Raw genomic sequence first — 13,398 nt, forward strand, 5'->3', positions numbered from 1 at the left:
ATCCGCTCCCATAGATGGCGGGTCGCGTGATATGTGTGAGCTGCAGACACACAGTAGTCAGTGGCGCGATGGGCCACTTGCCGCTTACCAACCAGGGCCTTTACATTGCACCGTCGACGCGGCAGACTCGTTGAAGCCGTTCAGCAACTCACCAACGCTGGCCTTCAAAGCCCCTATTGAGCCCATTGTGGCACCATCGAGCTCGAGAGAGCCTTTTAGTACGGCCTTGAACGATCCCGCGCCGCCGGCGCAAGGAATCGGCGTTTTCTCCAGCCCTGGTCAACAGCGGGGCATTGTTGCCATGGATAATCTAACTAACATGCACTCCAATCTATTGGATGGCCTGGACAGCGAAGATTTCGACGATGTGCAGCTGAGCCCTGAAGGCTCTACCAAGCGAATGTGCTCGCCACATCCTGTGATCGACAGTCAGACTCGCAGTCAACTGGCACCGGATGCTTCTCCTGCCGTCGTCGCTCGCGCTTTCAAGCGAGCTCGCAGCGCTAGATCGACGAGTGCTGCGAAGCCTCCTGGGGAGCTGCAGCATGCACCGGCTAGTAAAGCGAAGCAGTCCTTTGGCGATTCGGACGACGAGTTCAGTCTGGATCCGGACTTGTTTGCTGACCTCGAAGGCGTCGATTTCGACTTTGATGCCGAAATTCTTGACGGTGATCCAGGTGAAGCTGCGAGTTCCAAGTTGAAGCGGGACGGTGGACCCAACTATGGCTTCACTACCTCAGTGGTGGGCGGCGGATTTTCGACTGGGCGCGGCAAAGCTTTTGCGATGCCGAGCGCCGCTGTACTTGAGGCAGCCAGAGCGCGCTTTCTTGACATGGATGACGACGACTTCAAAGCAGGAGTCGCAACGACAACGACCACTTCGCTTGCGGCTCGGTCCAAGCCCGCACCGCCTGCTGCCGCCCTCGCTACCCCGTCCCGGCCCAGGATGCCCTTAGCTGAGACGACGAACGAAAACATGCCTTTCCAACATGCCGCTCTGACAAGCACCGAGAAGGAGTATGTGACTCCAGCCAAGCCGAAGATGGGGTCGCGCACCGCAAGCACCGATGGGGCCTCTCCAGCGCCACAGGCTGTCGGCCGGACGGAGCATGTGGCTGGCAACAATCTAGGCTTTTCAATACCCCGATCTGGGTCCACGCCGAGGCCGACACCTCAAAATCGGCCTGCCTCTACCTCTGCCTTGCCCTTTCCATTCAGTGCGCCTTCCTCCGCCACCCGTATAGCGCTCGGAATTACGCCTCGCACCTCTCTTGGTCGAAATCCAGCCGGACGTCCAAAATTTCAGTCTCCTTTCAAAAGACCACCTGGTCAAGCCACTTCGGCCTCTGCTTCAAAGTTGGCCACCTCGAGCTCAAGAGTCGGCTTGTCCGCTGCCTCTGCCTCTCCGAGCGTCCAAAGAAGCAGGCCGGACGGGTTGTTCGACATACCGATAGCGTACGCGAGACCTAGCGGTACCGTTGTGGGTCACGAGTACGCGGTCTCGAGCAAAACGAAGCGGCCTGCAAAAGGCGAGGCCCTTTTCGACCTCTCCACTCACTCGGCGAAGCGTCAAAGCATGCAGCAGAGGGGAATCAAGCCGGAGAGCACCAGCGCAAAGAAGATACGACAAATGTTTGACGAGGTACCGGTGATTCTTGATCAACCTGCACGGGGCATCGAGTTTGAGTTTGACATGCCAGACGGCTCAAGCTTTGGTCCTCAGCAAGCTCTCGATGCTTTGCATCAAAGGCGTGCGGTTCATGTCGACCTAGAGTGGGTCAAGAACCACTGGTTGCTCATATTGTGGAAGATGGCCGCCATTACGCGCCACGAGCCTGATCGTCATGAAAGCATGTTCACCGGCAAAGAGATGCTAAATCAGCTCTCGTATCGGTGAGCGGAACGTGTTGTGCGGGTCCGGTGCCGTGCTCATGTCGGATCCTTTTGCGTCCAGATACGAGCGTGAAGTCAATCTGGCTCAACGCTCGGCAGTCAAACGCATACAGGAACAAGATTCCGCGTCGGGTCGTCCCATGATTCTCTGCGTCTGGTCGATTGCAAAGGATTTGGAGGCGGATGAGGCTCCTTTTCTGGAACTCACCGATGGCTGGTATCGCATTCGAGCAACGATCGATGAGCCGATGCGCCGAGCTGTGCTCAGAGGCCTCATCAAAGTAGGAGTGAAGTTGTCCATCTCTGGTGCAAGGGTGAGTTGCGCTGCCTTGCCAAGGCTGGACGAGGTGCTTGTCCGACGTGCTCTGACGTCAAAAAAACGCCTATCCAGCGCGATGGCTCTCCAGAGCCGGTGGAAGTGCTCAAAGGTTTAAATATCTCCTCGCTCACCCTCAATTCAAACGGCACCGCCTTGGCCCGCTGGGATGCGCGTTTGGGTTTCGTTGGGAAACCATTCGTCGCGACTTTGCGGAGTCTCAATGCGCGAGGGGGTGTCGTGCCTCGCATGGAAATTATCGTAACGCGCCTATTTCCTATCGGCTACATCGACTCTGCCGATAGAGGTGGAGGCGATGCTGGTCAAGCCATCACCATGACCAATGTGCGCAGCGAGGCGGAAGAAGAGGAGCAGAGACAGGCTTGGATGCAAAAGCTGGCAGATGCCAGGACTCGTCTCGAAGACGAAGCTCAGGCCAGACTCGATGACTTGGCTTCTTTGGGCAGCGCTCTGCACGAGCTGGCTCACGAGGCGAGTTATGATGCACAAATTTCCCACTCGAGTAAGTCCGCGAATGTGAAGAGCGCCACCAACAAAGCGCCAACACAGCTCAGCCGCGCCTCCTGCTCTTCCATTGTATTGTGCTGCCGCAGTACCTAGCGATGAGCTCGAAGATTATTTTGAGCAGCTCTGCAGCGCCAAGCTTCACATTGGACACGTGCCAAAGAGCGTGCTCAGCGCTCTAGCTGAGCTCGCGGCAAATCGTCTTGAAGATCTGAAAAGACAGGCACAAGTCGAATTGGAGACTCGGTTGGCACGAATCTGCCCCCCTCGCCGCTCGAGGAGCTTTAGGATCATCAGATTCAGAGATGCGGGAGCAGAGCCTGTCGATCGACCCGACGTTTGGAAGGGACGCAGACCTCGGAGCAAGAGGGGAGTGCAGCTGACAGTCTGGGATGTGGAGCAGCTCAACGAGCTCGGATTGGAGCTCGGCAAGCGATACTGCGTGAGTTCTTTTGTTTTTGTTTTTTTTTTCTTGAGCGCGAATTAGAAACGTGTGACTCGAAGCGTGCTGATTTGCGCCCCCTCCTTCCCACCCCTCCTTCCCCCATTGTTTGCGCGCCCCCCTGCTGTGCAAAAGGTTACGAACCTCGTGCCTACCCAGAAACACGCTTGGCGCGGACCTGACGATGATGCCGATGCGTTCTTGGCAACTCGGCGAGAGACTAGGTGGCAGAAGATGGAAGATATGACGCCGCGTCACTCATAGATCCACGTGTGCCGTTTCCCCCCCCCCCCCCCCCCCCCCATTCTCCTTGACAAAGTCGCCCGGCGCCGGCGATGGCCGGCATTAAGACCCCCTTGCCCTAAAGTACCTACTTGAGCGAATAATCAGCACAGGCAAGGACGAGATGTTTGCGCGCGCACGTACATCGCACGCATCGAACGTTGCATCACACGCCAATCTTGAATGCAGTCGGGAGATGCTCGCGTGCTGATGAGATGCATTGCGTTTTGCTCTTTGATGGTTGTGTAGATTTCAAGATCATTTTGTTCTTTATGCGTGTTGAAGTGGACTTGCAGCTGCGGCGCGAATGCAGCTGCGCCCTTATTTTGACGAGTTTGCGTAGAGTGAGGGGTGGGGTTTTGGGCAAACACTTTGTAAAAAAAAAATGGATGCAGGGGGCGCGGAGAGTGTGGAGCTTCGAGGCAAAGCGAAGGAAGGTCTAGTCGTCGCCAGTAGGGTCTCCGAGCTCAAAGATGCCTACCAAAGGAGGAAATCGTAAGCGTTTGCTCCGGCGGGGGGCAGGATGTTTGCGACGATGAGCAAACATCTGCCAAACTCACCTCTGTGCAACCTTCTAGCGTCCGCAGACGCATCCTCCACTGCTTTGATCATGGCCGGTCTGGACTTCCAGTAGGCCAGCTTCTTGTCTGGCAATGCCCAGCCTTCTCGGACCAGATCAGCATTGATGCAAGCTTCCGGACTGGTCGTCGCGCTCTCCGGATCATACAGCTGCAAAGCAAAAAAGTTCGAGTCGGGCTCGCATGAGCACGAGAGCTCTGCCCAGCCAATACGATCCTTTTGGGGAGGAGGGCAAACGAGACTCACTGTAAGGTGCAAAGAAGCATTATTGCCCGTCTCTCTCACGTCGATGTTAGCGATCAACTTTCTTCCTTCGTACTCTCTGAACCTATCGAGCGCCTCGAGGGCATACTCGTCCACCTCTGCGCTCTTTCCGATAGCCTGAGCACCTTCGAACAATTTCACAAAGCTCAATCTCGCATTCTGCGCCATGGGTGCCAATTTGGCCTTGCCGTACTTTGCAGCATCGAGCGGTCGAAGGTCGGCAAAAGGTACCAGATCCAGCGATCCGTAGTCTATCATGACCGTCTCTGCATTCTTGGCTGCCGGATGCGCACGAAGCACTTGCGCGCGATACCACGCCCCATCGCCCGAAAACTTGGCTAGCACCAGTTCGCCCGAGCGCGGTGCGAAGGCAGCAGGCGCAGGAGCTGGAGCAGCGGCGTTCAGCGCCCTCTGCATGCTCTCCAGTGCCGGAATGTTGCTGTCCAGCACTTGCACCGAAAAAGCAAAGGGCTGCGATTTGCCCGCGTCTCCCCGAACATCCGAGATGACCACATCCACGTACTCGTCTCGAGCCGTCGTGACACTCGGAACGGGTGCCGCAGCAGCTCCTCCCCAACCTTTGAAAGAGCCAGCAGAGGACGAGGTGGGGGTGGGTGCGGAGCCATGGACTCCATTGGTGCTTGCAGAGGCGCCTTCTTCCGCCTCTCCAGTCCAGTCTTTCCACAGTCCCAGCTTGCTCGCTTTTGCCCTCTTCTCAGCTTCGAACAGTTGCGGGCCGTAAGGCAAATTCTCTGCAGAATAAGCGTGCACGCTAGCCAGTCCCTGCTGGACGAGCAGAACGGCGAGATTGTCGGTCTTGTTGAGGTACAGCGCTCCGATAAAGCCTCCAGCCTTGTCGATGCTGTCCACTGACACCTCCACATCCCTCTGATTGGCTAGCTTAGTGCTCAAGTCGTAGGCCTCTCGTCCAAAAGCTTCGTCCTTCTCACTAGGTCCTCTAGCCGTTCGCGGCGCCTTGATGCCAGCTAGCACCAGAACGATGCGCGCTCCTTCTCTAGGCACGAGCACCCTGAATCTCGATGCGCTAGCCACAAAGTCCACGATCGCGTTCAGTCTGGCTCCCCTCTTTAGCGCCAGGAGGTAGCTGTTGGCCTTGCCAGCATTTTCCGACGCATCGACGTACTTTGGAGCTTCGGTCTTCTTGCCCGAGTGCATGCCCTTCTTTTCCGCAACGGCGACAGACTCCGCCAAGACCAGCTTGTCAAACTCTGGGGATCGCTGCTCGTCGTCCCTGCGGTGCCTCATCACGGTGGCCAATCCTCGCTGGATCAGCAGCTCGCCGACGGATGCGCCTTTCGTCTCTTTGCTTCCCGTCGTCGTAAGGATGGTGGCGCAGCGACGCTCCTCATTTTGACCGTCTCCCCTCTTGATGTAGTCGATTTGGACTCTGACGGGCTTTCCGATGAGACGCTTTCGAAGAAACTCGCGCGCCTCGTGCGCGTAGCCCGCCTGCGCCTCATCTTTAGGCTGAGGCTGGCGAATGGACGATAGGTAGATGCGTTCCTCTTGCGCATTGGCATCGTCGCGCTTGACATGGACCGTATCTCCGCTGACGATGCGCGTCACGACGGCGTCAAAGTTGCGCGGGAGCGTCGCAGCCGAAGGGTTGGAAGATGCAGAAGCTGCGTGACCTGCGCCTGCACCATTCGTTTGGCTCGAAGCTGGCTGCCAATTCTTCCACATTCCCGCTCTCTTCTCCTTGGCTGAACGTTCGGCGTTTCTGTACCCTTCGATGCGTCCTTGCAGCATGCCGCTGTGCCAATCCACCACCCTGGCCAGACCAGCGGAGAGCAAGAATTGCGCAATGTCTCCGACTGGATGTAGCGCTGTACCGATGAGCACCGTTGCGGTCTGCAGCTGAGCTGGAGCGCTGGAAGAGGTGGCGGCAAAAGGTGTGGGTGCGGTGGGTGCAGGCATGCTGAGTAGCTGAATCTTGACGTTGCGCTGCATCAAGCGCGACTCGACAAAGAACTTGGATTCCTCGCCAAAAGGTTCGCTGGGATCGTTGTTGGAAGCTGGTCCACCGCCTCCGGTGACGCGAGGAGCTTTGACGCCAGCCAAGCTCAGATTGATGATCTGATGATGACGCGCACCCAAAAAGAGTCTCACGCGGATCATGCTGCCATCCCTCACCTGCTCCACCACGCTATCGATCTCCTTGCCCTTCCACTCTGCCAAAAAGCTCGCGCTGTCCACCGGCATGTTGTAGTCCACGCGCAAGAGGTCGTCCGGTCCCCACAGCCCATTCGCGTTGGCTTGAGCCTCTTCTTGCACTTTGCGCTGGATGGACTTCCAGCCTCCCTCCTCCTCCTCTTCGGGCGTAGAGCTGGTGTTGCGCCTGGTATTGCTATCGTGCACCTTTGCATAACCAGCCGCGAGGACCTTGTGGGAGACGTTGGTGTCCGGCTTTCCAGGTGCTTCGGGGGGTAAAAAGACGTGAGCGAATACGCGAGGGTTGCCGCCCGTGACGGGAACGGTGTACTCCTGCCTCCAACGGATCTCCCTGCCGACGAGGAGTTGACGCAGATATTCCCTGGAAGCGAATGCCTGAGGCTCATCCTCCCTCTCTCGACTGCCCATTCGAGGAGCTGCTATGCCAGCAATGTGGATTAGCGACTCGCTGCTCGGTACAGCTACACCTACGCCCTTCGGCCGCACCACCACAGTGTCACCGCTCAGCACCGAGCGCACCACCCCACCTTGGAGCGGGTTGGCAGAGGTACCGGCAGCGCCTGCTGCTGCTGCTGCTGATGCTGGCGAGGATGCCGTTGCGGTTGCCGTTGCTGCAGAGGTGGCCATGTTGGTGCTGCGAGGGGTGTGAGCTGATTGATCGAAGCGATTTGCGGGGCTTGTATGCGCACTGAAATGATCGACCGAGGTTCAGTGTATGCTGCTGCTGCTGCTGATTGTGTGATGGTATGTGTGAACATGCGTGACTGAGAGCTGCCCTCCTCACTCGAGTTGGACGGATGCATGTGTGTCTGCCTGCCTGCCTGCTGCTGCTCCTTCTCCATCTCGCCTGCATGGTGAGCGTGCATGGCTCATCACACTCGTCTTCTGACTGTGACTCTTCCCGGTCGCATGGAATCGCCGAAGGCGTGCGCGTGTGTGCGTGCCACCTTCCCAGCACTTTCTTCTCGTCCACTCGCATGTCTGCGCCTCCGCCAGTGCTGCGCGAGCCAGCAAAGCGCCCAGCACAACATCAGGCACGCTGCATCGTGCATTGGTCACGCGATCATGCAGTCATCCATGTTATGCGGGCCTGCGCGGCGGGTGGTCACGTGAGCCGTTCACGTCCACGGTCGCGATCTCGATTCCGCGCGCTCCATCTCCAACACTTGGACCACGGCGGCGCGCGAGAACATCGGTTGTCCCAGCTTACAGCATCCATCCGTCCAGTCTTTTGGGCTCTTGTACTCCTTCTACATCGTGCACACAGCGCCAAGGCATCTCACTCGCCGGCTCGCTCGCCTCATCGCTCCATTGGCGGACTTTCTAACAGCCTCACCGCCGACCCTGTGCCCTGGCTGCTCGCTGCTCCACCTCGCCACGCGCCATCCCCACATCTCAGCATGCCTCGAGCAGAAGCAGGCAGCATCAAAGCCGTATCGAACAGCATCAAAGCCAAAGGACTGACCAAGCTACGTTTCTACTGTCAAATCTGCTCCAAAGCTTGCAGAGATGAGAATGGCTACAAGAATCACATCGAGAGCGAGAGCCATCTGAGACAGATTGCGGCGATTGGAGGAGGAAGCAATGCGGCAAAGACCATCGATCGATTCTCGGATCAATTTCAAAAGGAGTTTGTGGCGCTGCTCAGTAGGAGGTGAGTGTGGTGCGCGGTTCGGCGCGTGGGCCGTGTCGCGTTGGAACGTGGAGAGAGATCGACATCCTTGGCTGACAGCGCTACACCTTCACTCGTGCTCCGAATGTATGCGCTTGAATTTCAGGTTCGGCACGCGCAGAGTTCGAGCGAATCAAGTGTATCAGGAGTACATTCAAGAGCGACACCATCTTCACATGAACGCGACGCAGTGGCAATCTTTGTCGCAGTTTGTAAAGCATCTGGGAAGGGAAGGCATTGTGAGAGCGGAAGAAAACGAGAAGGGTTGGTGGATAGAGTGGGTGGATAATTCGCCGGCTGCGTTGGCTAGACAGGATGCCCTGCTGAAAATGAACAGGGCCAAGGTGGATGAGGAGACGAGGGAGAGGAAATTTTTAAAGGAGCAAATCGAGAGGGCTAAAGCGGGTGGTGGAGGTGGAGAAGAGGCGAAAGATGCGGAGCAGAAGGAACAGCGACCCGAAATCGGCAGACTGGAGCTGCAAAGAGATGGAAATGCTCCCATCAAGATTGGCATCGGTCTGAAAGCCAAGGTGGCGGAAGGAGAGGCAGACCGTAAGCCCGATGCACCGAGCGCTAACCACCCGGTCGACAATGGCTCTAGTTCCAATGCGCCAGCAGGCACATCGACCAGCTCCACGTCGGCTGCCAAGCCATTCAAGCTAGGCCTCATTTCCAACCCTCTCAAGAATGGCGGCGGCGGCGCAAGCAGTCGATCAAACGTTTTCAAGAGCGCGAGCACGAGCGGGGCGACTGTGACTGCGCAGACGAAGGGATCGGGACATGCGAGACCCGCGCTGACTGCTGCGGAGAGGATCATGGCTGAGGAGGAGGAGAGAAAGAGGAAGAAACAGGGCATGGGACCTCAACCTTCTGCCAAGAGGATGAGAATGTGAAAAAGAGAGAGCGAAAGGGGCGAGAGGTGGGGGATCGCGGGTGCGGTGCGGTGCGGTGCGATGGATGAGCTACTGATTTGGTGTGTGCGCATGCGGGCCCTTCTACATGTGTTTGGATTCCGATCGTCGAGCCGATGCGTCCTGCTCCTTTTCTCCCTCTCCCTCTCCCTCTCCCTCTCCCTCTCTCTCTCTCCCTCTCTCCCTCTCTCTCTCTCTCTCTCTCTCTCTCTCTCTCTCTCTCTCTCTCTATCCCTGCATTTATATGCATCCACTCATGTATTTGTACATTCGCCGTCCCACCTGAATCAGGGATTTGCGCTCCAATTTAATTCTGATTGCTGCTGTTGTACCTGCTCGGGTGAGGATCGTGGGTGAGGGGGACGTGCAATCACGTGGATTCGGCGAGCCAATCAATCATGCATGCATGCATACTGGCCGGCGGTCCGTGGAGATGGCGGCCGGCCTACCAAACTGCATATGTGAAGCGAGGTCTTCGCCACACGCCTGCCTGCCTGGCTGCCCAGTGCCTGCTGGTGCTGCGTTCGTTGCCTGACTCTCTCCACTTTGTGACTCTTCTGACTTTGTGCGGGGGAAGGCGCTGCATCCGAGTCACTCACCTTTCACCTTTCGCCTCACCGTCCGTCACCTTTACGATGCTTGACGCTGCCATCGTGACTGCGCGGCCAGAGCTGATGGAGATGCAACTCTTTTGAACATACCATCTACTCGCGCATCGCACGAGCAGCAAATTTCAAGGACAGGACACGACAGGACATGACATGACAGGACGGGACATCGAAGGGGAGCGGAAGCGGTGTCACTGAACCATATTTACCTACCCCATTCGAATCAGAGCCCTACTCATCAGGCTCCAGCTCCAGCCTCGCATCGGGGTCTTAAGCCACGCATTCGCTCCATACTGCTCTTGCTCGGCGGGCAGCACGACGTACACCCTAAGAAAATGTCGACGTTTTGGAAACCTGGAACAGCTCAGCCTGGTAGGTTTTGCTGGAGGGAGCGGATGGGGGATTACATTGCGCTGCCAATGGGTGGAAGGCTGGGAGGGATGTGGATCTGGACCCCATTCAAAGGCTGACGTTCCCCTCCCTCCTTGCGTCTCCCCATCCTTCTCATCGTGCAGGTTCATCAGCCGATCGTATCGGCGCTTCTTCCGAAGAAGCAGAATCGGCCTTTCAACACGCGTCTGCCATCAACAGCAGCAGCAGGAGTCTGCAAGAGGAGAGGAAAGCGTTGCCTATTTACGAACAGAAGGAGAGGATCTTGTATGCTGTGCAGAGGTATGGTGTTGTCGTCATTGTGGGACAGACGGGATGCGGCAAGACTACGCGTGAGTGCAGGTGTGTGTGTATGCGTGCGCTCTGTCGAGGCAAGCTGCTACGCTACGCGCTCACTCTTCCACCCACACACACGCCCACGCAGAGATCCCTCAATATCTGCTGGAAGCAGGTTGGGCACCCGCTCATCGCGCACAAAGCATCGTCTGCACTCAACCGCGTCGTCTGAGCTGCCTCTCCATCTCCATGCGCGTATCGGCCGAACAAGGGTGCAGCCTAGGTTCGCAAGTGGGCTACGCTGTGCCGTTCGAGAGGCACTACGATGCTCGCACGACGCGCATCAAGTATGCGACGCATGGCACGCTCTTCAGGGAACTGATGAGCGATCCGCTCTTGAGCGCGTACAGCGTCGTCATGATCGATGAGGCGCACGAGCGAAACGCTTTCAGCGATTTGCTGCTCATTCTACTCAAAAAGTGCGTCTGTGCAAGGGGAGCTGCGGTCACGCTTGAGCCCCTCTCTCAACTCACCCACCCCCTACACGCGCACTCGCATCGCTCAGAATACGTCGCAAAAGACCTTCGCTACGTATCATTGTCTCTTCAGCCACCATAGACGCCCAAGCGTTTCTCAACTTTTTCCTCGACAAGCCGTACGTTGGCCAAGAGCGGCAGGCGGGTGGGGCGCAAGCAGCAGCAGCAGCAGGGGCAGCGGCGAAGACCACAGCGGCAACGACGACGACTCAAAGGAGCAACAACGAAGAGGTCGAGGATGGCATCATTCTCTCTTTGCAAGGCCGCACATTTCCAGTAGAGATTGCGTATGCGCAAGAGGCGGTGGAGGATTACGTAAAGGCGAGCGTGGAGGCTGTGTGGCAATTGCACCTCGCTGTGAGTGTTTTCCCATTCGCCATGGCGTGTCCGTCATTTCGCACTTCGCCTTCCAGCGGTCTGGCTCATCTCTTCCGCCCCCCCCCCCCCCCCCTCCTTCACATTCATGCGTTGTGCACGGATCGCGACGATGGGCGATTTTAATGTTGCGAATAGGAAGCGAGAGGAGATATCCTCGTATTCCTCACCGGCAAAGAAGAGATCGATGCGTGCATGCAAGCGCTAGCAGACAGGCAAATTTCGTGAGTGCTTCGGCAGCAGGGAAGGGCGCAGAGGCATCTCATCTCTAGCCCCTGCGCATCGTGGCCCTGCTTGCTTGCTTGCTTGCTCTCTGCCCTCGTAATGCACAATGCTTGCTGACGGCACTCCTGCGCGGGCTCCCTCTGACGCGACTCAAGCTTGCCGCAGGGATCTTTGCCGCTGCACCTCCTTCCCGTGCACGCTGGTCTGAGCGCGCAAGAACAAATGGCCCTGTTCGATCCGACGCCGCGAGGAGGCAGGAGATGCTTGGTGGCTACCAATATTGCCGAAGCTAGCGTCACGCTGCCCGGCATAAGATACGTCGTGGATTGTGGTCTGGTCAAGGTGCGTAGCGAAGAGCGCACGAGCATGATTGCGCATCGCGCAATCATACCTCGAGGCCTTGTTCAGCAAGGGCGCAATGGGGGGGCTGACATAGCGAAAGCAACGGCCATCCCCTGCGCCTGTATGACCCAGATGCGCCTATTCGATCCGGAAAGTGGAACGGAAAGTCTATGCATCCTTCCCATCTCTCAAGCCTCGGCCGCTCAAAGATCAGGTCGAGCCGGACGGACATCTGCGGGCAAAGCTCTACGTCTATATACGCGCTCCACCTTTCGCTCCTTGGCGCCGCACACCTCTCCCGAACTATCGCGCAGCGATTTGACGAGCGTGGTGCTGCAGCTGAAGAGTTTGGGGGTGGATGATCTGGTCAGGAAGTTCGAGTGGATGTGGCCTGCTCCGAGCACGAGATTGTTGAGCTGCGCGCTGCAGAGGTGCGCTGTGCTGGGCGCGATGGATGCGTGGGCCAGGCTGACGCCGGATGGGCAGAAAATGGCCGAATTGCCGCTCGATCCCATCATGGGCAAATTGGTGCGTTCGTCGGTCGTCGTCGTCGTCGTCGTCGGGGCTTCCTTTTTCCTAGTTCGGATCTTTTGGCCCCCGCCATGGGTGTCGGAAGTCGATATCTTTCTCCTTGCGCTTCGGCCCGCTGACCCTGATCACGCTCGCCCTCGCCCTCGCCCTCGCGGGCGCTCGCCCTTGCACAGCTACTTCAATCTATCCGATTCCAGTGCTCAAAGGAAATCTTGAGCGTCATAGCTATGCTCAGCGTTTCCTCTCCCTTTATCATTCCAGACGAGAAGCGCAACGATGCAGCAGCCTACACATCCGCCCTGCTCTCTCGGGACAAGTTTACAGCAGAAGAAGGCGATCATCTGAGCCTCTTGAACGTCTACGACGCATTCGTCGATCCGCAAGTGGGCGCTTCGTCCAGAGGCTTTTGCAAGAGGAACAAGTTGGCTTTTGCCGCGTTGGCCAGGGCCGTCAGTATACGGCAGCAGTTGCAGGGCTGGATGAAGCGCTTGGGATGGGAAAGGGAGGCGAGGATGGGTTGCGAGGGGGATGAAGGGAGACTGAGAAGGTGCTTGGTCAGCGCCTTGTTCGAGAATGCGGCGAGGAGGATGGAGGATGGGGGGTATAGGAGCATAAGGGCCGGTCAGGTGAGTTGCCCTCCTCTTTTTTTTTTTTTTTTTCTCTCTCTCCCTGTGGTCCTCCCGTCTCCCCCTTGCTACTTGCCAATCTCGCCCCCACCCCTCACGTCATCCGGACTCTCTGACTTTTTGTTTTTTTTTTTTTCGTTTGTTGGCGCCCCTTGCAAGACTCTACACATACATCCATCTTCCGTCCTGTTCGATCGGATACCCAAATCCAAATACGTCATCTTTCAAGAGGTGGTGCAGACGAACAAGAGGTACATGCGCGACGTGACGGTCGTAGAAGAGGTGAGCGAGAAGGAAGGCGGGCGGGCGGTCCTTCTTCAGTCTTTCGCACACATCGCCCACTGCGCAAGAACAAAAATGAAAGCCATGCAGGATTCCGTTCGATGCTCAAACCCCCCCTCCCTTTTTTTCT

General features: G+C 57.3%; 4 protein-coding genes across 4 annotated transcripts; 3 read left to right on the top strand and 1 right to left on the bottom strand.

Moving 5' to 3' along the window:
* Positions 1-1,693: 1,693 nt before the first annotated feature.
* On the top strand, positions 1,694-3,440 carry IE81DRAFT_294234 (hypothetical protein; the record flags this gene model as incomplete). Its single annotated transcript, XM_025512042.1, has 5 exons — positions 1,694-1,893; positions 1,955-2,207; positions 2,285-2,736; positions 2,831-3,176; positions 3,312-3,440. 5 exons carry the CDS (start codon positions 1,694-1,696, stop codon positions 3,438-3,440), a joined length of 1,380 nt encoding a protein of 459 aa, XP_025367001.1.
* A 42-nt stretch (positions 3,441-3,482) lies between these two features.
* Positions 3,483-7,335, bottom strand: IE81DRAFT_368774 (hypothetical protein). Its single transcript, XM_025517177.1, has 3 exons — positions 4,284-7,335; positions 4,019-4,187; positions 3,483-3,935 (listed from the first exon to the last, which is right to left on the bottom strand). The coding sequence occupies exons 1-3, from the start codon at positions 7,119-7,121 to the stop codon at positions 3,898-3,900; spliced, it is 3,045 nt and encodes a 1,014-aa protein (XP_025367002.1). The 5' UTR covers positions 7,122-7,335; the 3' UTR covers positions 3,483-3,897.
* A 190-nt stretch (positions 7,336-7,525) lies between these two features.
* IE81DRAFT_326140 (hypothetical protein) lies at positions 7,526-9,283 on the top strand. Its single transcript, XM_025514740.1, has 2 exons — positions 7,526-8,148; positions 8,273-9,283. Exons 1-2 carry the CDS (start codon positions 7,895-7,897, stop codon positions 9,057-9,059), a joined length of 1,041 nt encoding a protein of 346 aa, XP_025367003.1. The 5' UTR covers positions 7,526-7,894; the 3' UTR covers positions 9,060-9,283.
* A 346-nt stretch (positions 9,284-9,629) lies between these two features.
* IE81DRAFT_326141 (P-loop containing nucleoside triphosphate hydrolase protein) lies at positions 9,630-13,269 on the top strand (the record flags this gene model as incomplete). The annotated part of the gene is made up of 9 exons (XM_025514741.1): positions 9,630-10,057; positions 10,201-10,407; positions 10,500-10,830; positions 10,917-11,244; positions 11,401-11,486; positions 11,643-11,829; positions 11,962-12,357; positions 12,534-12,986; positions 13,146-13,269. Coding segments are annotated over exons 1-9 (2,149 nt in total), but the record flags the coding sequence as incomplete, so codon positions are not given.
* Positions 13,270-13,398: the final 129 nt, after the last annotated feature.

The sequence above is a fragment of the Ceraceosorus guamensis genome, assembly GCF_003144195.1.
Source record: "Ceraceosorus guamensis strain MCA 4658 unplaced genomic scaffold IE81scaffold_92, whole genome shotgun sequence".
Lineage (NCBI taxonomy): Eukaryota > Fungi > Basidiomycota > Exobasidiomycetes > Ceraceosorales > Ceraceosoraceae > Ceraceosorus > Ceraceosorus guamensis.